The sequence below is a fragment of the Centrocercus urophasianus genome, unplaced genomic scaffold, assembly GCF_019232065.1.
Source record: "Centrocercus urophasianus isolate 14NV4802_14NV808 unplaced genomic scaffold, USGS_Curo_1.0 seq_10, whole genome shotgun sequence".
Classification (NCBI taxonomy): Eukaryota; Metazoa; Chordata; class Aves; order Galliformes; family Phasianidae; genus Centrocercus; species Centrocercus urophasianus.
The window spans coordinates 11,962,778-11,988,905 of record NW_024884142.1 but is presented as its reverse complement, the minus strand read 5'-3'; the positions used below and the strand labels follow the sequence as shown (position 1 = coordinate 11,988,905).

At 36.1% G+C, this 26,128-nt stretch overlaps 1 protein-coding gene across 2 annotated transcripts in view; it reads right to left on the bottom strand.

Moving 5' to 3' along the window:
• The window catches only part of PXDN (peroxidasin), a 76,084-nt gene that overhangs the window by 15,860 nt on the left and 34,096 nt on the right, over nt 1-26,128 (bottom strand). For both annotated transcript variants that reach the window (XM_042825551.1, XM_042825560.1), the window contains 14 exons: nt 21,502-21,573; nt 20,944-21,015; nt 19,074-19,243; nt 17,766-17,883; nt 15,522-15,691; nt 14,859-15,131; nt 13,480-13,596; nt 12,196-12,354; nt 10,597-10,709; nt 10,141-10,297; nt 7,699-7,807; nt 7,111-7,268; nt 2,951-4,454; nt 1,993-2,127 (listed from right to left, as the gene is read on the bottom strand). In XM_042825551.1, the coding sequence (XP_042681485.1) occupies nt 1,993-2,127; nt 2,951-4,454; nt 7,111-7,268; nt 7,699-7,807; nt 10,141-10,297; nt 10,597-10,709; nt 12,196-12,354; nt 13,480-13,596; nt 14,859-15,131; nt 15,522-15,691; nt 17,766-17,883; nt 19,074-19,243; nt 20,944-21,015; nt 21,502-21,573 (3,327 nt within the window). The remainder of the gene's footprint in view (nt 1-1,992; nt 2,128-2,950; nt 4,455-7,110; nt 7,269-7,698; nt 7,808-10,140; nt 10,298-10,596; nt 10,710-12,195; nt 12,355-13,479; nt 13,597-14,858; nt 15,132-15,521; nt 15,692-17,765; nt 17,884-19,073; nt 19,244-20,943; nt 21,016-21,501; nt 21,574-26,128) is intronic.

The following is a 26,128-nucleotide window of genomic DNA, read 5'->3' as shown; positions in this document are numbered from 1 at the left end:
CAGATTAGAGAACAGCTAATCTATACATATTTTATGATTAAGATAACAGATTATTTATTTTAGTCAAGATATTTTTTCTTTGAATTCATTCAGATGACCATATCAACTTAGGGTCTTGTTAATATATGCTCAGGTAATTCATGAGATTCAAGAGGGAAGTGCTGTGGCTTAGAATAATGTATTTTGATTTTCATTCATAAAGGGCCAAAAGCCTTTTATGAATGCAAAACATAAATAATACATTACTATGAGAAAGAAGCCAGCCTTCTGAAAGAAAACATTTTAAGTCACTGTCTGGGATTTGGAATGATTTTACACTACTCTAACATGTAAGCATCACTCACTGTGATTTTGTTTATCTTCACAAACCTGTGAAGATACCAATCTAAATTGGTACTTTTTTCATCAACCATGATAAAAAATAAGAGGCTCTTTAATGTTGAATTTTACATCAAGCTTATTTTATGCTAAACCTAGAAGAATGCTCAACAAATTTCATTTTGCCTACTTATTTTACCATTTTCATAAGGCACTGGGCAGTCGCCAATGTAATTCCAAGCACTAGAATCAGAAAAACAGATTATGAAATTTCCATCTCGATATGAAGTTAGGCTCACTTCAAACATCACTCCTTTTCCCTGCACGGGCAAATATATTTTGCATGGTGCTAAAAGCTTTGATCCTCTGCCCATTATAAATGCTTTTCAAAGGAGAGTTGCTTTCATTATGTCTAATAATATTTTACTATTTTCTGGCATGCTGCTTCAAAACATTTGTATTCTTTGGACAGCAGAATCCCATTCCCTAAATATTCAGTGTTTTCCTATAATTCCTAAATCTTTCTGTCTCTGGGGAGAAAAATATTTTGCTGAAAAAAATGTACAGTCGCACAAAAGAAAAAAAGCAATACCATTTTCCTGTTGTGATACATATAGAAACTTATCACCAGCTATCTGGAATATATATTACATATGTTTCCTTTTATTTTCTTTGCCTCCAGGCATGAGATTTTTATGTTTCACAGTTTAATGTTTAAACAGATTTGATGTAAGAAAGTTGTTGTACAAAAAAAAAATATATATATACGAAAAAACATGTATTATTTTCTAGAAAAATAAAAAGGCGTTTATATCTGTTGTTACGCTAAGTAACAACTGCATAACCTGTATAAATCAATTAACATTAGATAAAGTGAATCAAATCTAATTCCCTACATTTTTCCTCTATGTCTCTTTCACTAGGATGGAATTAACCAGTACAAGTCTTTTGAACCTCATGAAGAGTAAAAGCAGGATTCTAGGTTGCAGCATTAAAATGAGGAAAATATTGACTTTCAAATTTCAAACCGGTATGCTGAAACTGCTCAGAAGAATTCTAGCTGTTTTAACAATAGCAGTGATTTTTTTCTCATTCTTGGCACTGTAGAAACTGAGAATGAGAAATTTCTCACAGTATGCACATAAAGTACTTTCAGAAAAATTATCAAATTGTGCTCTGAGAGACAACGTGTCCATTTTAAATGTACTTTCGGTGCATATATCGCTTATATTGAAAAACACACTGGAGTCAGATGCACATAACAGTACTTTCTCAACCCAAGCTTAATAGCAGAGATACTGCAAGTGTCTTAGTTATTGCAATTTCTTTGTCAGAAAAATTATCAAATATCAATGAAAGCAGATGAATAATATCCACTTCGCAGAAAGGTAAGTGATTTCAGTAACTGGTAAAGGGAAGATCAAGAGTGACCCATAATTAATCAGAATTTGTTGGCAGTGGTACTTTTGGAAACTCAGTATGGCATGTTCACCATAAAAAGTAACAGATGTAAAAGCAAATTCATCACAGCTTTTAATAATATTTTGAACCTGTTCTCTTCATCTTTCAAATGAAAATAATAAATGCAGATTAATCTTGAAACAGAGCATTCCAACTGCTTCTAAGCACCCTCAATTTAAAATTACCTCTAGTTTTCATAGTATTTCAATTTACCTGTCTCCATCCCTGATACGCCTAAACTGGGTGCTTAACAGACACATCAAAGTTGGTCCCAGTCGGCTTCCTGGAACTAAATCTTCTACCATTAAAGCAGGAAATAGGTCTATGTTCAGGGGGGAGCCATACAACCTATAAAAAGAAAAATACAAATATTTATCATTAAACATTATCCATTTATTAAAACAAAACAAAACAAAACCACAACAAACCTCCACACACAAGAACAGTATGCCATAAAACTAAAGGGAAATTATACGGGTAACATAAAGTAAAAAATTACTGTGTTGGTGCTACATCTTTTGTGAAGAACTTGTGGTGTACCTACAAGAAATCCTGCAATGTATGTTGTGCATACAAGTAAGAGCATGGAGATATGGGAGTCTATCCCACAATTTCCTTTATTCTAGCAGCTTTCTTTTGATGCCTAATAAATGTTTCTTGCCCTTTTGTATGTTTTCACTCTAGCCTAGTCTCTGGTTTTGTGTAAATAAGCTTGGGATGGAAGATAGCTGAAGACTTATTTTCAGTTGTTGACACAGCTAAAGGAGCACAGATCGCTTGTGATGAAGAATGCATACATGAAAACACAGTGCATATACAATTAATTATATTCCTGTTTTAGATTAGTTCTTGTTTCCTGATTGCACAGAACTGTGCATGAACTTGCATTAAAACAACATTCATATTTAGCAACATTTATAAAAACAGATGTTTCAAATTAATACTTTTATGAACGTATGCAACTTCATATTGCTCATCAAAATCTAGAAGTGGAGAAACTAATTACATGTGGGAAATTTCCTCATTTCCTGATACAGATTGATGTTTCTTAAAAAAAAAAAAATCTCTTTACACCTTTCTTAACAAATACTTTCTCCCAAATAAGACATTTAGCTATTAACTTCACATGCACATTTAGATAATTGATTGTTTTTCTTCACCTCAGGCTCACCTGCTAAGTTTTTCCCTGATTTCAGGATTCTTAATTTCATTTTTCAGATCTTCAAAAGTCTGAGCTGAAGAAAGATTACAGTAAACTCTAAAATCATGGTAGGGAGGAATTCCATGATCTCTGCCTCTCTGAATATTCATAGCTGCCAGATCTAAAGCCACAGTACGTGCCATGGAGAAGAGTCTTTCTGTTAACTCTGTATTGAGTAATTGTGATGGGACACGCATCTTACCAGCAACACCAAACAATCCCCTTAGAAGTGGATCAATGCCTCCTTCATTTACAATCCGAAATGGAGAGAAGAATGCCTTATGAAGAGGTAGATGGCCTTGTGGAATAGGTTCAAAGTTTTCATCCAGTCGATACAGAAAAGGATTAATGAGTGTGTGACCAAACCTAAAAGCGGCAGTTGCAAACTCATTAGTTATGCCAGAATTAACACTGGGATCATAACCTTTATATTCGCCAAGCATCTTCATGCCTACCTCTCCAAAGATCTTAGGTAGCCAGTGGCTAAATGTTATGTGTTGCATTTCTGCACCAACAATTTTGCGTGTTTCATGATATATTGTGTCACCATCCCAGTGTGGATTGAGTTTCAGTAGCTCTGTGGCAATTCTGTTGTGTTCTCTAAACCACAATGTGTGGATACTGGTAAGACCCAGCTGTTCATTAGAACGCTGATCACCAGCTAAAAAACAGGGAATGGGGCTCTCATTTTCATCCCTCATACATTCTGTTGGTGGGCCAGTAGCAAATGGAAGAAGGGGCTTGCCAGATCTTTGTACGATGCCCTGTCTCAGAAGACCCCTTTGACTTGCCAAGTCTCTGATTTCCAGAGCTTCATGATCTGAACTGCCATATACATTGGATGCGTCAATATATGAAGTCAGCTGGTTAATCTGTTCTCGTGGGTACACAGAATTCATCAGGAGAGATGTCATGCCACTTCCACAAACTGGACTGGAGCGTACAAAAAACATGCAGCGTGCACCATTTCTGACTCTGGGATCGTTTGGCGGTATCATTATTGAAAAACATGGAGGATCATTTGTGCAAACTGAACTGCAGTGCTGACCATCTGAAAATCTCGCCTCACTTAAGGCAGCAACGGTGAGATCAAGGTCATGGTCGAGAAACTGACCCCACTGCATGAGCATGTGAGTGTACTGCTCATCTGGGGTTATGGTTTCAGTTCCAATCAGAGTAGTTGAAACCAAGCGGGGCATTGGGAGTGCATATCCATTAGAGAGTCTCTTGGGTTCAATTCCCCGAGGCAAATTAAATCCATTTTCGTAGACCGACTTCAACAGACGTTCAAAGGCTGTCAGAGAAGCGCCCCACATGGGATGCTGCAGATTGTTGCATGTTCCATCATGTGTCCTGTACTTCTGGTGAAAGCACATATCTGAGCAATTGTTCACTCGTCGATGAGCTGTACAGCCCGAGAGATTAGCTATCAGATTCAAGTACTGTGGGGATACAAGGTCATTATAGTGATAACCTGAAACCAGAAGAGAGAAGAAAGAAAATCAAAGACTTTGTAGACTCATGGTTCCCAAAGATCATGCATTTGTTTAGAATGTTACTTTTTATACTGTATTTTTAATATGATTATCATTTAAAAAAGAACAGTCAAATAATGCATATATAACGCACTGTTCACTCATTTGAGGAACATCTATTAAATCAGGAAAGGATTACGTAAAAGGACAATTCAAGTAGAACTTTCAGAAAAAGAGTTTATTTCTTATTTGGTCACCTAAAAAAGCATAGATATTTTCAGAAATAACAGCCTCACACCAAGAATGGAAAAAAAATTCCTCACGGTAGTAAAAACTCATAGAAAACTCAGCAACTTATTTAGCTTTTGAAATTTTCTCTTTTAAGATTTGATAATCACAGAATCAAAGAATCGTAGGGGTTGGAAGGGACCTCCAGAGATCATTGAGTCCAACCCTCCATAATTCAGTGAACATATTGCTTATCACAGTAAAAGCTGTAGTGCTGCAAGACGAACAAAGAATAGAAAGTACAGAGGAAAATCACCACAATTTAACTAAATTTAACAATTTAACTAAACAGAAGAGTGATCTGTAAGACAAGTGGTGTGGAGTAATCTGCCTTCACATTACTCACAGTATTTCACTGCAAAGAAAAATTAGTGCTTGCGTAACACTTGGCACAGGTTTCCTTTTGGATCCACACCACTCACATCTGGAACCTTAATACTGCTTCACGTTCCAGTGGGTGGCGACATTTCAACTAGGGGTTAGATTTGATGGCTCCTGCTTGAAGCAAGGAAGTCTCCAGGATTGGATAAGCTCAGCTGTATCCCTGTCTAGTTGTCTTGAACACTCCACTGACTGAGACTCCTCAGCCTCTTTGGATAAGTTGTTCCAGTACTGCACTGGCTTCCTGGTGAGAAAGTATCCTAAAATCCAATCTGAACTTCCAGAGCAGTGATTTGTGGCCATTCCCCTTGTTACACTGTCTGGCACTGAGGAAGAGAATTTGGCTCCACCATTTTTCCTTGGTATATTCCAAGATTTTACAAAAAAGTCTCCGAATATGAAATTGTCAAGTTTTTCAACTGTTCCCCATGTAAAAGTGCTAAATAACATCTTTCACTGGGTTCTGCATTTGGAAATAAAACCAAATATGGACAAATTTGAGTATTAAGATCTAAGCATTAGACTTTTTAAATGACAACAGATTTGTTCTAGCATTCAGGTTTCCCTATAAGCTAGATTCTTATAGATTTTGTTTGGCTGAAAAATAAGCTCTGCTTGTGAACAGAATTTGAAATATCTCAGAAAGTTGCCTGAATTTGTGTTCATTAACTTGTGTTTACATGTGTTAATGCTAATTTTTTATAAGGTTTAAGTGATTGATTTCTTCTATTACAAATTCTAATGAAAAGCAGCTAAGGTATTCTCACACATTAGTTTTCAACTATCCTTACTGCACTGCATGAGTTTTGTATTTAATATGTTTGCATATGCATCTAATCAGAGAAGCAAATTAAATCATGTTGCTCTTATAAAACACATAATTTTATATAAGTTTTTGTGGTTAACTTTATCACAAATTATTTATTCAGCTCTAATAATGAGTAACAAGCTTCTTTTACTATCACATTTACAGTATAACACAAAGCCTGCAGTCTTTGGTCTTATAAATACTTGCATAGTTCAGGGTCAGTCAGAGTTAAAGTTTTCGGAAGTTACAATAAATACTCAATTATGAACATCAAAAGAAATATAATAAGTAAAAATATTTCCTCTAGATTTTCAGTGTAGCTTTTGGCTATGTCTGAAGTCTCAAAAGCTCTCCTAAAACTCTGTCATTATTTCCAAATGCTTCAGTCCTGCGTCTCAAGCCTATCCACACACATTTACACACAGTAGTTGTATGCGCTCCAACTGGACTTCATGAATTTGAACTTGGAGTTCAATATCTAAAAAGTCGAAATATTAAACACCAAATTTTTTTGGTGTTTATAAAAAGCAGCAAAAAGGTATTTCTCACTATGTGAGATCTGAGTTATACAGCTTAGTTTGACACATTACTTAAAGAATGAGTTGCAAATAATTCTTTGAATACTATGGTGGTACATGTAGAAACCTTGTTTTGTAAAGAATATACACTCTTCTTGTTATAGCCCCTTTGTTGTGAATGATGACACCAAATGAATCCACTTAAAAAAATAGTAATAAATTACTGATCCTTTTCAATACATAACTGATAAATCTGTTTTGCAATAAAACAGTGATCCTAATGAATTAGCACATAAGCAGCTAGCAAACATGATGCATTAGGCACTTCCAGAATATCAAATAAGATTAGGAGAAGAATCTGAACATGAATTTTACACCCATTTCATTGAAATGAAATTTTAATATGTCTACATGAGGAAAAGTAGAAACATTCTACTAGGAGAGCTCAATCAAATCAAATTGAGTTTCACCATATTGTAGCAGTGTGCAAACCAACGACTGAATAGGTAAATGTATTTCTAGTAAAGTTTTGTGAAGTCACTGATGTCGATATAAGGGTTCTGCAATTGGACCCAGACTCTGGCAATCTCTCTTCGAACCATTAATGACTTAAGAAGGCAAATACACTCCATCACAGAAAAATAAGGAAAGAATACTGACTTGTTCCATTCAGGTCAACCATTAGACCATCCTGTACATGATCTTGGATAAGCTGTAATGTTCTTTCAAATATTTCCCCAGCTCTTGCTTGCTCAACAGTGTATGGATCCCTTGGGTATCGAAATAAGGCTAGCAAATCATTTGGAGAACGAGGACGACTAATAGATAATTTGAAAAAGAATGGTAAGTATACATAGGAGTTGTAAAACAACACTACGTACAGTAAAATTTCAACATGATTAAAACATACCTTGGTTACTCATCTCAAAATGGAAGGCAAACAAAAACAAATACATATATATTTAATAAAAGAATATGGAAATAAAGAGTTGTTAGCCTATTATAACACACTGTGCCCCTAGAAAAACTACTGCATTGAATAGAGAGATCAACAGACAAAAATTTGATTTCTGCTACTTAGTATTTCATAGAAGGAATCCTTCCATGCTGAACTACTACTATTCCCAGAAATAATCCCACGTTAACATTCATTACAATAATAATAAGATGGCTTCTTGCTTACTAAATGTTCCATTTCTTCTAGTATATACTTTAATTTTGATTTATCCATCAAAAAGAAAGGGATACCTGTCAAACAGATGTGTACGCGTTGAATTTATTGCTCTGTCAACAGTTGCAATTGCTTCCACAATTGATGTTTGTACAAAAGGATCTCCATTTCGGCTGACATTAGGGACTACAGAAAGAGGAATTCACATGTTATTGCAAAAATGACCCCACACTAAAAGATACTTCCATAAAAGAGTCTAGACACGACATCATTTCAGTTGTACAAAGTAAACCCCTGTTCTTTAAGCATTAGTTTGTCCGAATATAAAATTCTTAACCGCTTTCGAGTTCTAACAAAACATATTACAGAAGAGAAAAATTAAGCTAAAATAATAGTTAACACAAATTTAAAAGTCATCTTACTTGTAATTCTAAAAATAATGTGAGGATAAACGTGTAAGGGGTTTAGCTGCTCATTAGTAAGTCCTACAAATGTAAGTAAAAATGAACAAAAAGTTCCTTTTGATTGTAGTGTATTACCATCTTCCAGTGTTGATATGAAGAACATGATCTATATCCAATTAAATAATATCAAGTTTTCCCTTTGAATCCAATTAGTACTGAATAAATGGCTGAATTCAATGCAAGAATGTAGGAGGTTAAAAGGAATGTTACTTAATAGAATTAATCTTGCCTTTTAAAACACATAGATCACATAAATATAGAGATTTCATGAAAACAAATAAAACAAAATCAAATTGGAAAAAATGAAAAGGAAAAATACAGATTTGCGTATTTTCCCTTTACAGCTACACTAAACTAACACAACTCCTGAATTCATCCTGGTAATTCATTTTATTTCTTTTGATTACTACTTTGTTTCCACTTTTAGTATTACTAAGCTAAGTAATTTATGTTAAAAATCACATACTTCAGGGCTTTTACAACTCTTCATAGTACCAGAACAGTAAAGCACAGGCCTATTCATGCCATGCTCAATTGCAACTGAATGTTTGTACAGCATCTAAGGCCAATAATCTTCCTTTCAGTCTAACCCAAGAACTACCAGATCCAGGGGTAACAGCTAACAATTTCCACAGTATGTTTAGATTGGAAAAGCCACACAGGAAGAAGGGTAAAAGTAGGGGAAAAGTCCAAAGCAAAAACACTGGAATAAAAGTCAGCAGATGTACAAAATCAGCGGATATAAAAACTGTTGTTTACAAGCTTTTAATGACATTTTTTTCTCTTTTCTGGGCAATATTTTATTATTCCTTCATTACTCGCAGCTTAGGTTGTGTCTACATGAGCTTCTGAGCCTGGACAAAGGCAATCAAATTCAACCATCAATATACTCAAATAAAAGGCACCTGGCTCTGTATTACTGTATTACTGGAGCCCCTTGATCTGCCCTCAGGCCAGCTGCCTTGGGTGACTGACATACTCTATGCACTAAAAATGGGCTGATCACAATGCCTAGAATAAACCTTGATCGATGCTAATTATCAACTGCTGTAGCAGCTATAGAGATATATTATTATTGATAATAATGATGTAATATCATTTACAGCTTTTAATACCCTTGTTTGAGTTGTTTTGGAGAGTGTTTGTGTACCCTGAATCATCTTAGGACTTCACCAAGATAGATACAAGAAAACAGTAGCTGGTTTTCTCCTCCAAGCTGCCTGCAATAGAAGTAATCTCAGTGTTCACCTTAGGTATGTGTTCTGCAGAGCCATCTTTTTGATTAACAGCACATGCAGGCTGAATCATAAACTTTAGTCAAATGTTAACTATACAGTACTTTATTTTTGTTTGATCTTTCTGTTGACAGTAGTTTGCTTTATTGGCCAATAAATATTAAAAGTCAAAGGTCCATACAAGCCTTTCAAGCCTTTTCTGAGAGGAAGAGAAAAATGGCAATTTGCTTGTTAAAGCCTATTAATTGATTTTTAAGCAACAAAAACATCATCTATTCCCAGCATGCCTTAAACTTAATCCAGTAATTTGCCATTATTACTTCCCAAAAATTAGAATGAAATCATATTTTCTGCATCTTTTTTTCTGTTTTCTCCTTTTCATTCTCAAGAGCACTACAACTTTACTACTTTACTGAATTATTTCACAGTGGTTGCAGCCCTGTCTTCAAATAATAGCTTTAAGTGCCACTTGAAAAATGCCACAGGAGTTCTTGTTAAGTTATCTCAAAAGATTAGACTGTGCATTCAACCAGAAAATTTTAACAGGTCCAAATCATAACTCAAGAGGAAAGAAGCATAATTAACCGGAGCCCAGAATGTTGTTTGTTTTCAAGCCTATGTTCCAGAGACATTTTGGCTGACGTATTTCTATCTTATGTCTGTACAGATGGCTGCCTGAGTTAAATGGGAATAAAAATGAGAGGTCCACAAGAGAAATTAAAAGTTCAGCATTTGATGAACTTTTTGCATCTTACAAATTAGACAATTATTATAAAAGTAATTATCTAGTTCACACCACTGACCAACTCATAAACCTTACCATTAACGCTAAGTACCATACTAACAGAGGAGTATCCTATGGTATTCCGGGCAACGCATTCATATCGACCTTCATCAGCAGTTCCAACATCATGTATGGTAAGATATCCCTCCGGACTAACATGAAATTTTCCACTCTCAGTTACCTGAACTCCATCCTGCAGCAAAGCACAGTGTTTTGTTATGCTGGCATATTCACTCCTTGTTTTCAAACCTCATTTATTTATTTATTTATTTATTTTCTTTTTCCTCAAAGCATTGGGCTACCAAAAAATTACCAAAACACGTCTTGGCTGAAGCTTTAACAGTCTAAAACAACTGAGCATTACAGTGAGTTTTGTTACTTTAATGCTTTTAGTGCTTTGTCAATGAAAGGGGGAATACTAACTGATATTCACAAGAATTGTTCTTGAAATTTATAGGTTGTTGAATGCCCATATTACTGGTGCTCTATTACCTTATTCCATGTAATTACTGGCTCTGGCTCTCCTTGAGCACTGCATGGGATCTGCACATTTGTGCCAACTTCTACTGTCATGTCACTAGGAACACTGGCAAATACAGGAGTCACTAGAAAAAAAAGACACATTGGTAAGTTACTTGTACAAATGATGATCTGAAAAAAATCAGCACTGTTTGTTCCGGTTACCCAACATTTCTTAATCTACAATCCTATTCTGTATGCAAGTTTTAATTGGTTCTATCTATGCCTTAAAGATAACATTCCTTGTTCTTATTATCTCCTTAGGCTGATGTTTTACATACACGTAGCTTCTTACCAAACAGGCAAGTAATTGCCAAAAACACTAAGATCCTTAAGTTAATAGCTCTGAAAAAAAACACCTGTGAATAACCAACTCAGAACAAAATCAGCAGAATGATGTGAAATTTGCCATCAACTTCTGTCAAAATTTTTAAAGTTTTAAATAGCAACAACAGAGAATTTTCTTTTACAGAAAAAGTACTTTCCAGAACTCATTCAACTCTGACAGTCTTTGATCATTAATACAAAATTAGCCATAGTGACCACTGACTAGACATTCCTGAGTTGAAAAGCCCCTTTGTTAGAAGCCTGGAAAAAAAAAAAGGTTTTATCTTATTTTGCATAATTAAAAATATTACTACAACTAATCTATGGAGAACTTCAATTTCAGGATGTAGCATTCAGTATTGTATCTACTATCTTTTGATTATAAATATTAATATGACCCTAATAAATTGTGGAAGTAGCTTACTAAGAAAGGCAGATGAAAATGGTGGATTTTTTCCATGTTAATATTTTGGGTATAAGGGGTGGTGCTTCATTGTAAAGGTCATTCTGGTAATTTAACATGATGTTTTCATTATTTTCGTTAGTAAGCAGCAGAGAGGCATTTTAGAATTTAGTCTAACTTGCTCATGGAATGAGTAAACATTTTCAAAACAAAATACTTTCACAAGCGTAGGAATACAGTCATCTACAGAATAAATCTCCATTCTTTTTATTAAATAAACAAAAACCAAAAAATCGGTAAATCAGATAAACCCCTTTCACAGACAGATTTTTCTAAAGGAACAACATTATTCTCAGATCCTATAAAGCCTCCCTATATGCTATTTATTAAAAACTACTTGCAAGCTAAGGATAGATGTGCTCAGAAATAATGATGAGAAATGTGAATTATGGGCAACAACCAGAACAGCAAGTTTTCTAAATAATAAAAGATACAGTCCCATTCTAACAAGCTCTTATCAAAAAACGTCATGCTTAATTGTAAGGTTATGTATTCTCCAGGTGATTTTAAATAAAGTCCATCTGGGCACAGTGACCCACACATTCCATTTTTAAGACCTAGTAAGACACCTTACAGTTCAAACCCAGCATCGTACATGCATCGTAATATTCAGCAAAAGTTCTGATAAACCCCAAGTGTTATTTAAGATCTGCTTCAAAAACTTTTTAATTCTAAAGTAAGATAAACCTATTTCGTATTCACATGTATGACATACTATGCCTTCATTTTAGAAAAAGAAAATAATAATACAAACACAATATATTTTAATGTGGAGAATGTACCTCTTGGCTGTACAGTCAGGTATACAACAATCCTTTGAGATCCAATGATGTTGACAGCTTGGCATTCATACTGTCCTTGGTCATGCAGGGCAACTCTGGAAATCCTCAAGGTACCAGAAGATAGGACTAAATGTCTTCTGTCAACAGACAACTGGCCTCCTGAAATACAGAGCAATACCATTTGCTATTTATAACAGTAGAGAACAAAGTCTCTTTGTTCCAGTAAAAGGGAAATCTGGAAGATTTTAAATATGATAAAACACTGGAAACAAAAAGAAGTCTCTTAAAAAGAAACAACTTCTGAAAGCTTTAAATCACAGAATACAAATTCAAGAAATATATAAATACACAAAATCATAATTCTGATTTCTCCTCTGTCACTTTTTGTGATACAAGTACTTTCATCCAAGCAACATTATTTTTTTTTTCATCCTAACCAAAGAACAGAATGAAGAATGCCTTTTGGTATTAATGATAACTTCCTATTGTTACATGTAAGACAGTCACAATTCATCTCATCTGCCTAGGACATCTAGAGAACCAATAACCACCCACAGGTCTGGAAAAGGAATATAATGTAATACAACACAAAGGAAATGAAAGGCACAGCAGTGTCTGTATCTTCTTCTTCCTTTCTGGACATCTCAATTGATTAGAACAACTTTGGCAGAGGGAGAAAAAGGAACATTATCAGAATCAAAATGTTCAAGTGTGTTAGAAATCTGCTTTATCTATCATAATTCAAAATTCCTTACAAGTTGCTTTTCCTGCTAAAGCTACTTCATTTCATAGAACTGGCACATCTACTTCTACTTACAACATCCACTACAGTATTTCTTCCAACTGTACTGAACTTACTGCACTTACTCTGACAGAAATGTGGTTGACAAAAATTGTACTGATGGCAGCCTGGATTGGTCTGGTTTGTGAAGACAGCGCATCCCACCATACTTTAGATCTCCAGTCAATGACAGACTTCTTAATTTCTTCTGTTGTAAATTGGCAATATTGCTGCATGTGTTTTGTCTCACATTTCATAAACATATTTTTGCAGAAATCTGTTACAAAGGCATATATATTTTACTGAGTCCTTTCTACTGAAGAACTCTTGGGCAACTAGCTTTTGCTGGATATTTTGCTTTTTCTAGCTAAAGAAGGGAGATGTGAACTCTGTTTCCTTCAGAGATTGAACAAATCTGAAAAAATACACACATTTCCCTTCAATTCATTAGTGATTCCAAATTCTATTCTAGCAGATTAAAAGTACAACCAGAACAAACTTACCTCCTTTAGTCCAAGCAATAACAGGCTGTGGATAGCCTTGTGCTTCACAAGGGAAATCAACTGTTTGCCCTTCAATCACGGTTTTGTCTTGAGGGGTGACAGTAAATTGAGGCAGAGCTACAGAAGAGAAAAAACGAAAGCTGAAAAATGCATAACTCTCTGCAATTATGTACAATTCTCTGTGTGACATGAAAGGCTCATAAGGGTGGGAAGTGTGTTGCCAATGGGACCATTTCACATTATAAGCAATTTAGGGATGAAAGTTAAAGGCAATGTCTTATGAAACAGGAACATCCCATCACACTGTGTCCTGGCATCAGTGAAAGCCTCTGAGAGCTACTACCACAGATCCAAAGATGTACGGTAGGTTTAAAGAATCAGAGTGTTCCTGGGTTACCCTCCTTTTCTGTCTTTCAAAAACTCTTCATACAAAATGTGGAGAAAATGCAATGTGGTCTAAAGTCTTCTTAGCTGTTTTCGCTTGCCTTTACTCAGAAGGAAAATAGAGAGTGAAGTGCAGGCCAGTTTCTGCAATAATATCGTGGCATTATCAGTGTGAGAAGGAATTCGTTCAGCTCTCAAAACACAATTATCCACTGGTGAATGATAAATGAATAAACCACGTGGACAGATGGTTCTGCATAGCTTTAAAAACTGAGCTCATTAACCAACCGTGTGCAACCTGAATGGTTTGTCATGTCTTAACATGAAAATAGAAATTAATTTGTTAATCAGAACATTTTGCAAATAAAGATTTCAGCATCAAAACTTTTGAAAAAATATATTCTCCACTTGTGTGTACAGAACAAAGTTTTCTGATATCCTGCTCCTGATAGAAAAGCTTTGCTAATGCCTCAGCTGGAAGAGTAGTTGTTTCCACGAACATCAGCAGAATGTACCCACATTCATTCAGGAGTCACAGAAGGAATTGATATGGAACTAGATTTGAAACTCTTTTTCTAGTGCTCCAGGCATAAATACTGATCTCTAGGATTGTTAATTGTCATAGAAAAAAATTTGGTCCTCCATGAGCTAGACACTCAAAAACACACACACAAAAAAAAACCCAACAAAACAAACTGTAACCAACTAAACTGTAAACATTTCAAAACACAAACGCTAACTTCTGTGAATAATCAATGAAACTTCACTGCCAGAGATTTAGTGTATAATATCTTAATCTTGGTGAAACGAGCAACATTCCTGTGGACTAGTGTAATTGAAAGAAAAAAAACCCTTATGGTTTCAGCTTGGTTCTGGTCATTCAGAAAAAAAGAAAAAAAAGAAGAAAGAAAAAAACAAAGAAAACCATACAATTTGCTGTTATATACTCTTCATAATGTGTTTTACAGCATGTCACTCTGTTTAATTTTACTCACCTTGGACTATGATGTACGCAGTCGCATGGATGTTACCTACGCTGTTAGTTGCAAAACAGGTGTACTCGCCACTGTCTTCCTGCTTGACATTCTGTATGTAAAGTCCTCCTGATGGAGTTATCGTGATGCGAGGGTCACTGGGTAAAGGTGTTCTGTCACCTTTGGTCCATGTAATTTGTGGCTGAGGGTGCCCAGTTGCACTGCACTCCAAAGTGACACTTTCTCCAACTAAAACCTCTGTATTCTGCGGGTGAATCACAAAACTTGGCCTGGCTGTGAGAAAACAACAATGCCTAAATATGAATTCCAACTGAGAGAATTGATTTGGCCAAATATTACAATAGTTTGTGGAATTTTTTTTGTTGTTGTTATTGATGTCTCTGTTCCAAAGTACTACTAAACTTGGTGCAAACACTGCATGCTTTAATCCTAAACTTTTTGTTTGTGTTTGTTTTTTGTTTTTCTTTAAATCCCTGTGTAACAATTATCAACCATGCAGTGCTGCACATTAATTTGGTACTTGACCCGAGCAAAAGAATTCTGCATGTCAAGAATATACAAGAAGCAAGAAATTCTTATTTTTAAAAATCCTATTTTTAGCAACCTTATGATCTTGTTTTTAGCAGTCCTATAATCAAAATAGTTATCTGTTTAAAGGTTTACCTGGTGAGCCAAAATATCTGAGAGTAACTTCCTGAGTTTTCACTTCTCCAGCTACGTTTTTTGCCATGCACTGGTAAATGCCCTGGTCAGTTTCTTGAGTATTTTGAATCATTAATGTGCCATCATCTAGCAAGTTTAGACGAGAATCTTCTTTCATAATGAGCTCATTACTGTGAAGAAAAGAATCTGCTGGAGTTAAACCTTTAAATCAGAAGCACAGAAAACTGCCAAATAATAAAAAACTATATCAACCAAAATAACTTGGAAAAAAAAAATTTACTGCATTAAATAAAATAGAACTTTTAGTTTTCTCCTGAAGAGAAAAAGCAGAGGAAAATCTAAAAAAAATCTTTTTTTTTTTTTTTTTTTTTTTTTTTCCCTACAAGCACTATATCTTCAAAATGAAAAGCCAAAATACTTTTATGAGTAAAAGCTTATGTGGGAAAAAAAAAAAAAAAAAAGGGGACAAAAAACCATAACTTCTCTAATTCTCTTTTGAGGATACAGATACAGGCTTTTCTAAGTGGCAAAACAATTTCAAATGTTTCTTCTGGAAGTACACTAGGTCAATTTAATAATCAAAATATGTTCTACTATGAAGAGGACTAGTTATATAAGACCATCTTGGTGCCAGCCTGCCTCTGGATTGCTCAAGGAGCACTTACGAACCTGACTGCAATTTGCACTGGCTTGAAATGTAAGTCAAGATCAGCACATCAGGCTGTCATGGCTGCAACGTTTCTTGATATGATCTTAGTACAGTAAGAATATTGTATTGAAGGAACTGTCTCTCACTCCATCCCTCGCTACACAATGAAGAAAGCACAGAGGAAGGATGAAGAGCTCATTCCTTGTGTACAAAACCAAGATCAACTGCTGATCTATACAACATTCAACAGCCACTCAACAGGTTAACGCCTTTTGACTGTAATCTTGCCATATTCAACTACCTTGCAGAAAGCTTTGCTCTCATTCTTGCAGCCAGGAAACAAGCCAGAGTCAATAATCCCACACCCCAAGCTCAAATTTCTTCTTAAAACTCTTTCATATGTGTATTCCAAATACATGTTTTCTTTGTTTATTATAATAAGTTCATGAGCCAAAGAAAATTTTAACGAAATAATTATACCATCCAAGTTTAATGCTCTGCTCTTTACATACTCCATAAACGCTGTACCCTTGTTTCATCTGGAGCAGACTGTTGCAGAACTACGACTCCACCTCGTTCCATTTTATCAGAAACTAACAAACTAAAATGGCTCACTTATTAAGATGAACTGTGGAGGAATCTGTTTTCCAGATTAAGTTCTCCATTTGTTTAAGGGAATTAATAACTCACAAATCACCTGTGCACTGTAAATTCACATAGGTGTGAATGTTGCCATGTGGCTGGTTCTGCATTGCTATGCCTGGCTCTGATAAAACAAGACATCGCCTGGGCAGATCTTGGGCAGATAGGTCAGCCCAGGGGCCCTCAGGAGATGCACATGCTTTTATAGACCCTATGCTCTCAAGCTGCAAGAAGAAACATTCAAGCAGGTTGCTCAGAGAGTTTGGGCTACGTCCACCCTTGGAGGATTTTAAGATCCAATCAAATAAAGCCCTTAGCAACTTGAGATGTTCCCACAGCTGATCTTGCCTGGAGCAGAAGTCTGCACTAGAGACCTGCAGAGGCTCCCTTCCACAAGAATTAACCTACAATCCTGCGATATACGCATGTGCCCACCCTCCATCTATTGGCCTGGGGAATCTTCCCTCTTCTGGGATGAAGCTACACCTCAGAGAAAATCTTCCTGCTTTGGAGCTGCTATTCAAAGACCATCTCTTCTAAAAACCTGTGTAAAAGCAATGATCATTCAGCCTCAAAACACGATGTAAACAGATCTAAGCTGCACATTCAAACACTAGCTAAGCTCACCAACTGCACATGCAACGTGATCCTTTTGGATTGTCTGTTACTTACTTTCAAGTGATTTAAAGTTTTACAGTTGAGAGCAACTATATAACTACAGTTGAAAAGTTTACTCATTATAATCACTTTCTAAAATTATCAGCTCTTAAGAGTTTGGAATTACTAATAAAACAGATCCAGGCCATTATTGCTCCATATGCTACTTTTTATTAGAATATGTTTCTGCTGTTACTATTCCAAATGTTAGAAGTAATGTGTTTGGTCATGCACCCAGCAATGTACACACACAAACATACTTGCATCAAGTTTCTCTCTTCCTTTTTTGAACTTACTTGTTTCGAAGCCAAATAATTTCTGGTTTAGGATTGCCTTCAGCTCTGCAAGTGAAGTACACTGTATTCCCTGAGGTAACATCCACATCCTGAGGCTCTGATGTAATTCTTGGCCTCTCTGTATCAAAAATGAAATGTATAAGGATCCCTTACTTGTTTCAAAACTACTAAAGAATGGTAAAAAAAATTTTTATTGAAAAATATTTTTCACAAATGTGAAAGAAAGAAAAAAAGATTAAACATTTATGAGCTTAATCAGGATTAAACTCATTTTTACCTATCTAAAAGTGATTGCTGCCTTTCTGACCTCCATTGTTTCATAGGAACTTTAATCAGACTGGAAATAGATTGTGCAAATTTGTGTCAGGCTCTAAAGTAGCTGTTCTATTTATTTGAACAAAGGCTCAATTTGTTTATGAAGAACAAACTTTAAAGCAGCAAGCACAAGTGCCATTTAAAATAACTTCCTTTAGATAAGTATCAGTACCTAAGCCTACCTCTTACAGAATAATTTGTCCAGCTTGTTTCCTGCATTTTCCCTCTTCTGGCTTCTTAGATGTGCAGAGAGCTGGGACGATGCCATATGAATTATTCTCACATTAAACCCCCTTTTGCTACATTATTCAAGAACCTTGCAGACACTAACAGTCATAATTCTTCCCATCAGAATTGTACCCAACATACAAACAAAAGGGCAATTTAATTATATCTTCACAGGCTAATGCTCATCACCTGGCAAGAAACCTTCATTTCAGTTTCAAAAAGGGAGCTAAGCCCTGGGTGTGCAGTAATCCTGTAGTGACAGAGGGTTTCACTGCCTGTGTACAACCTACACATACAGAAGAGTAAAGGAAAACTCTAACCTAACACAACACAGTTAACAGAAGTTTTAACAATAAATTCTTAGAAATCAGGAACGACAATGTTTGTTCTCTTTATTTACTCTCCCCCATGAAAAAGGAAACATATGACACCAACAACATTAAAAGACGTAGGCTGACAATCACATCTGAAACATCAAATGAAAAGTAATATCCTTCTGAATAATCACATTAAATTTCTCTACACCAAATTTCAAATGTGAATATACTTCTTTCAATAAATGTAGTCTAAGGGTAAAAATGACCAATACTGCCAGAAGCAGACAAAAAACAGTGAAGGAACACAGAGGGATTTCTGGAAATTGGCACTGTTAACTCAAAGCAGTCAGTATTACTGAAGGGATCTGAAGAGCAAATTCTAACCCACAAAACGCAGTCTGGCTATGTTCAATACGCTGAAGAAGTCAGGACAAAGCAGCAAACCCACCACAGTTCAGTTCCTCTGGTGTTATCGTGGCCACAGACCGCCCCTGGATCCTGCGTGGGTATTCGCAGGTAGCAGCTGCCTGAGCATTGCCTGACTCCACGTACGTCTTCAGCAGCTCTGCCAGCCAAAGGATTTCACAGTCACAGTGAAGAGCATTTGAATCTAAACGCCTGCATGGAACAAGCAGCCACAATTCTTGTTAGCAATCTCAAACTATTTACAAAGGGCAGACTCAGATACAGATGGTTGTCACTTACCTTATATGCATTCTGGCAGTCTTTATTACAAAAACATGTATTACTTCTACAATAGGGGTAGGCCTGTGTTCAACCTAACAAGCATATATACAACATCTCTCTTCTAACCCCAACAATCAATGCAAAAAAATCTGAATTTATTTAGAAATTATGCAAACTTTGCTTACAAAAGGAACATACACCATTCTCCCCACATTGTTTCTGTTTATTACTTGTTACTGCAGTAACCTCACAGTTAACTTGACAGTTTTACAACTTCCCATTTTGCTGATCAGGCAACTGACACAAAGAGCCACAGTTTTATTTAAGGGCTAAGCTTTCACTGAGTTTAGTGGGTCAGTAACCTCCTAACACACCTGCCTATAATGAGAACCCATAAATCTGGCAGACTTTCAGTTACTATGTGGAACACTGCACTTTCTAGGGTAAAGCCCTGTAGAAAAAAAAGAAGCATTAAGTACAGAAATTTGTAGTATTAAATGTTTCTATATATTAATGAAAAAAAGTTGCACGGCAAAATAACTTTAGTTTGGTGTGGCTTTGGGAGACTTTCTCTCTCTCTCTCTCTTTTTTTTTTTCTTTTTTTTTTTTTTTTAACCTGTAGTTCAAATGCTCAGATACTCTGTATTCCTTGCTGCTCTGTGATAAACAGACAAAAACAAAGAAAACCATTCTACGACCTGCCTTACAAATACCTTAGGGATAAGCTGTAACAGCTCAGAAGAGAGCAAGTCAATCCAGCCCAGTGCACCATCCCTGGCCACTATCAAAAGAACCCTTTATTTTATATGAAGAAACACCCCTTTTTTGTTTGCTCAGGATCTCAAGCACTATACAAGTGAAGCGACTACTCCAGGAAGGTGGACACATCATCAAAATTTACTTTATTCCACCTCTCCTCTGTAGTTAAAAGTGTGGTTTCAGAACTGGCTCAATGGCCCTAATGTAGCAGCGCTGCAGTAGCATCATCTTATTATTTCCCTTGTGATCTCTTTTGGCCGATGAGTTTGTGTGGCACAGCCCATCCTCATGGGTCTTCCCAACAAAAGGTTATGTTTTTTTCAAAATGTCTGCCTTAGGTGATGCTAAGAATAGGCACTCTGTCAAGATTAAGCCAAAATTTGAAGTGCTCCTGAGGGACTAAGAGGCCTCTAATTTTCTATGTGAATGGCATTTCAAGAGGAACTGGGTTTTTAAAGTGATAATTACATTCTTGCATCTCTGAGCATCTTTCAACAGACATTATTTATAATCAGATAAGAAAAACAGTTAAACAAAGCACTTGAAATAATCTAATAGTCAGGGATAACATAAAAGGATCACCTAGTAAGGCACAGACAAGGAAGAAAAAGAAAGAAGAGCTGTGTATATCATTCAGTCTAGATGACAAAGGGCTGATGGTGAACATGATCATATGCCCACAAATAACTTGAAGACAGGAAACAAACAAAAAGACTTAGTCGGTCATTAAAGATGGTAGGATATGAAACAATTGTCTCTGTGTAAGGAAGCAACTGGAGCACAGTAAAAAAACTAATTTGAAATTTATAATACTGAATGAAAAGACTTGACACTGCAAGATGAGATACACTTTAACAGTTTAATTTACTTACAGTCTCTTCATAGATTCTAAGTGACTAAATGTTCCAGGAATCAAATGAGCTATTCTGTTGTTGTGTAAAAATCTGTTAAAAAGCACAGAAATATGCACAAAATATTTCAGATTTTGATATGTATGCATTTTGTCTACATTACTCTGAAAGTAGTTTAAGAGAAAGCAGTCTTACAATTATTATTATTATTTTAAAAATAATCTTTTTCATTAACATTGGCTACTAATTTTTTGGATAGCTTCTAAGGTGTATTTGGTGTGTCCATATAGGAAAAAAAAGCAACATACTAATAAATCAGCCAAAAAAAGAAGGGAGTTCAAAATATAAATCTTCACCATTCACAACATTTATTTAGGCCAAATATCAATCACCACTACTTTGACGAATAGTTTTGCAACAGAAAAATATAACACAGGCAATGTTCCTAAGGTCAGCCTGCACAAGGTGTTCTTGGCAAAAGCTACTTAACAGTTAAAATTCAGAAAAAAAAAATAATAATAATCAAACAAAGAAGCAAGCTGACTCTTCCATATCTTACCCCAAGATAAACAAACTTACAGCCTTTCAAGTTTTGGAAGATGGGTAAAGGACTCAGGATCCAATGTTTCTATTTGATTAAAGTGCAGATACCTGAAAATACGTTAAACAAAAAGAGAAATGCTGAAACAGTGTCCTTAATGAAACTAAATATTATAAAACATTTTTTTACTGCTTAAACTTGGTTTACACATCTAAATGATGGTCATGACATAGCAGCTTAAATTTCTTCTGAAATCTGGATTCTGTACTTGATTCTGAGAAATACAGGATGTGACAAACAAGGAGGATCTACAGACCACTTCACATTGTATGCAGATATGCGTGCAAAAAAATTGTTCAGACATTTACTTCGGACGTTTTTGGAGACACTACTTTAAGAATTACTTTGCCAAACCTAGCTTTCGATAGTGTGCATCCTTGAATGAGTACACATGTAAAAAAGAAAATTATCAAATTTACAGTGTTACAAGTTGTTTTAAAAACATTTACTTTCCTGCAGAATAACATTTTTAGCATGTAACTGTTTTCATTTTCATCACAGTAAGTGAAAATTTCAAAAGATGCTGAGAAATAACCTGTGCTAGTCCATGAATCCTGCCATTTAAAGTTATTAGATATCTCCCAATCTCAAAAAGCAAAAAAAAAAAAAAAAAAAAAAAATTGTAAGAAAAGAAATTATTTTGACTGACTCACTCCTAGACAAAAGGTTTCCCAGCAACTGGTGTACAGTTAACTAACACAGCTGTGCTGTTTGATACACTGCTGATACTCATGTAAGATATTAATACTTTGCAGCAACGAATACTATACAGTTAACCCTGTAACTCTGAAGGAGTCTAATGGAACAGGGCAATTAACCAGATTATTAATCTGCAACTGGTGCTATCCATAAGGGCTATTCAATGGGCTATTCATGAGGGCCAATGGCAGGTTCATGCCAGCCCTGACTGTGCTGTGTAGGTATCCCACTGCTTTGGAGAGGAGAGAACAAAAGGGAACTGAAGGAATTGTGAAAACTATGAAAGTGTTTATAGACTTTGGATCCCAATTATATTCATATGTATCCTCTCAAAATTTCCTGCTACCTCTGACAAACTCAGGAACATCACCACGGGCTGAAGAATGAAAAAAGCTCATCATTTCAAAACAGAGAAAATCTCTGACTGACAAATCTGCTGAAAAAAAAAATAAAAATAGTAATATCAATCCCACGGCATGAATTATAGGAAGAAGGCCACGGGACCTCCTGCAGGGCCTGCAAGCTCCAGCGGAGGTGGCTGCGAGTGCTTGATCTGCAAGCACAGGAGGATGCATGGGGCACAGACGCCAGGCGCGTGGCTGGCAGCTGCCCAGCTCCCCAGAGTACAGCCAGAGCGTGAGCGAGGCCAGGCAGCAATGAATGGAGATCATGGGAGAAAGAAAGAAAGAAAGAAAAAAAAAAATAAACTACACAGATGTGATCAGGCGCATCAGAACGTCAAGCATGCCCACAGCCACAGATCATAATGAGAACAGATTCTGATCCTGTTTGCATTAGGAAGCACAAAATGAGTAATAAGCTTCTGCCTATCAGTCTACAGAATATTTTTGAAAATGCTGGCCAGCTTCCCGTAACTTAAACAGATATCTCGAATGCATTTCATCCAATTCCACAGTGAACAGCAGAAAGCACTCTGTGAGACCCAGCCCTGAGGAAGGGTTAGTGGAGTAGGGTCAGTGTTTAACCCTCCTCAGGCACTGTTCTCCACACCCAATCTGCTTACAGCCAGATAATAACAGCAGTGTGCCCTCTTCCAAAACAGCTTTGCTTTTGGATAAAAATATAAAAATAAAAAATTACATCCACCATTTCATCTTATGCAGCAAGCAGGAATTCTTTTTTTTACTATTTTTAACATCGGTAATTCTTTCCATTTTTATTATCCACAAGTCCCAATACCTTCTTACCTACTCAATAAAATAACCTTCCTACATGCTTCTCATATTTCTCTGGCAATGACAAGGCAAGATTGCTATGTCCAGGTAGTATCCCTTACTACAACAAATAAGGCTGGGGGGGAAAAGGCACACTGAAGCACATTCCCTTTCCCAGGTCCCTAGATTGGAGATGATTTCAGCAAATATAGAAGAAGAAAGGACACTTCTTTTGGATGGCTGAAAAGATGCATATTTCATTAAATACAAAGCAACTGCTCCTACCTGCTGTTCAGTATTCCAGTCTCCAATAATTTAAGATGAAAAAAATATGTTTTGTGTCTGAAAAGTTATCTATTTCTTCAAATAAAATGAATCAGTTTAACTAAAACAATTCTTTTGTAAACCTTGCCTTATTCATATCCTCCGATATTGCAGATACAATTGCAGCAATCCAGGCACTGAAGTACTTTGTAACAGTCAACTTTACATTATCAGAAACCATGCTGACTGCAGGAGTACTTAATTAATTAATTAATTAATTAAGGTACCCAGCTAACAAATGTTCTCAGGCGTTTCACACAATGAAGTAGCTGGGCAGGTTCTTAAATTGTGACCTCAAAAAAAGAATTCTGACCAATTTCTCAGGCTACTTGTGAACAGAATCAGATGTTAAACATGCATCACATTTTCATAGAGTCATAGAATCATTATGGTTGGAAAAGACCTCTACGATCATCTAGCCCGATCATTCACCTACCACCAATGTTACCCACTAACCCATGTCCCTTAGTACCTCATCTACATGTTTCCACGCCTTGGAGGACAGAAACTCAATCATCTCCCTGGGCAGCCTATTCCAGTGTCTAACCAATCTTTCAGAGAAGTTTTTCCTAATATCCAACCTGAACCTCCCATGGCACAACTTGAGGCTATTGCCTCTCATCCTATCGCTGTTAACCCGGACAAGAGACTGATCCCCATCTTGCCACAACCTCCTTTCTTGTAGTTGTAGAGGGCTGTAAGGTCTTCCCTGAGCTTTCTCCTCCCCGGATTAAACAGCCTCAATTACCTCAGACATTCCTTGTAAGATTTGTGCTCCAGACCTCTCACCAGCCTTTCTCTAGACACGCTACAGGGCTTTGTTGTCTTTCCTGTAGTAAGGGGCCCAAAAGTGAACAGACTACTTTTAGGAGTGGCCTCACCAGAGCTGAGCCATCTACCTGCTCCTGCTGGCAACAGTATTTCTGATACAAACCAAGATGCCATTTTCTTTTTGGCCATCTGAGCACATCGCTGTCTCATGTTCAGCTGAGTAACAACCAACGCCCCCAAGTCCTTTTCCTCTACAGTCTTCTACCCATTCTGTGCCAAGTCTGTGGTTGTGGGTTGTGTTGACAGGCTGTGTCCTGTTCTCTTTCACAGGAAAGAATTTTGAATCCTATCTTCCATAGCATAATAAGAGATTAAGATTAGATATTACAATAATGATATAAAGTACTGGAACAAGATGCATAAGGAGATTATTGAATTTGTTCTTAAAAGATTTTCAAAATAAAGCAAGATTCCAGCCACATAGATTGCTTGACCATAGCTAATCTTATCAAAGAATAACAAAGAGGTACTGCACATGATGGTTGAGCTAGATGATTAAGGTGGTCTCTTCCAATCCTAATGATTCTATGATTCTCAAGTCATATTTATTTAATCAGACTCCACTATGATGAACATTCATGAACCCCCACAAGTTTATGTAACAAGCAGGAGCTCTTTGTAATATAAACCTTAGGGGGAAAAAAAAAAAAAAAAAAAAAAAAAAAGCCAACACATTGCAAAAGCTAAAAGCTATTGAAAATTGTATTTGGAAAAATAAATAAATGTAAGAAACTGCATCACTGCATGTAAGACGATATTTTTCATGTACTGATTTCCACAAAGATGTACAGGTGAATACAAATTGCAGCAAAGCTTCAGGAACAGTTTAAAAATGCAAAATTAGTATGTTAATATGAAAGTCAAAGGAAAATGGGTAATTAGTATTCCACTAAGAAAAAGCAGATTTAAATAACCCCAACAATACTTATGTGACTCCCACTAATTACACACTGTAGAGAAAGTATTCTGTCCCTAATCCATGCACAGCTTATAACTGAAATCTGAAAAATACACCAGAAAATCCACCTACCAACAAGTGCATGCATCTGGAAATCGATTGAACGTAGACCTCAAACCTGGGATCCAGATGCCAAAAACTCACAACACCCCCAAGACAGGTATCTGTGACATTTTATTGCAGTTCAGTGTTTTATACAGTGGCATACAAAGGTATATCAGAGCTGTACAAGCACAAGCATACAAGGGCAGGTTTGGCTGCCTTTCAAGTGCCTTGGATGTCTTCCAGCATCTGCTCCAAAAAATGCAAGTTTCCTGTAGGTTTGTATCATATTTGCCAGATCCAAACACAAATCCTGCAGATTCAGCAAGGTCTAAACTGGTCCTAACTGTTTGCTTTTAATCTGATGGCTTTCTCCCTTCATGTCCTGCCTGGCTGAAGAGTTACGTGATGAAATACGTATGGCTCAAGTTCTCACTGTGTTCAAGCACCTAAAACTGCCAACTGTTCTTAGAATTTACTCTAGCACAAGTGAGTTTCAAGGTCTGATTCAAAGATCTTATTGTCTTGGCAAAAATTTAAAAAAAAAAAAAAAAAAAAAAAAAAAAAAAAAAAAAA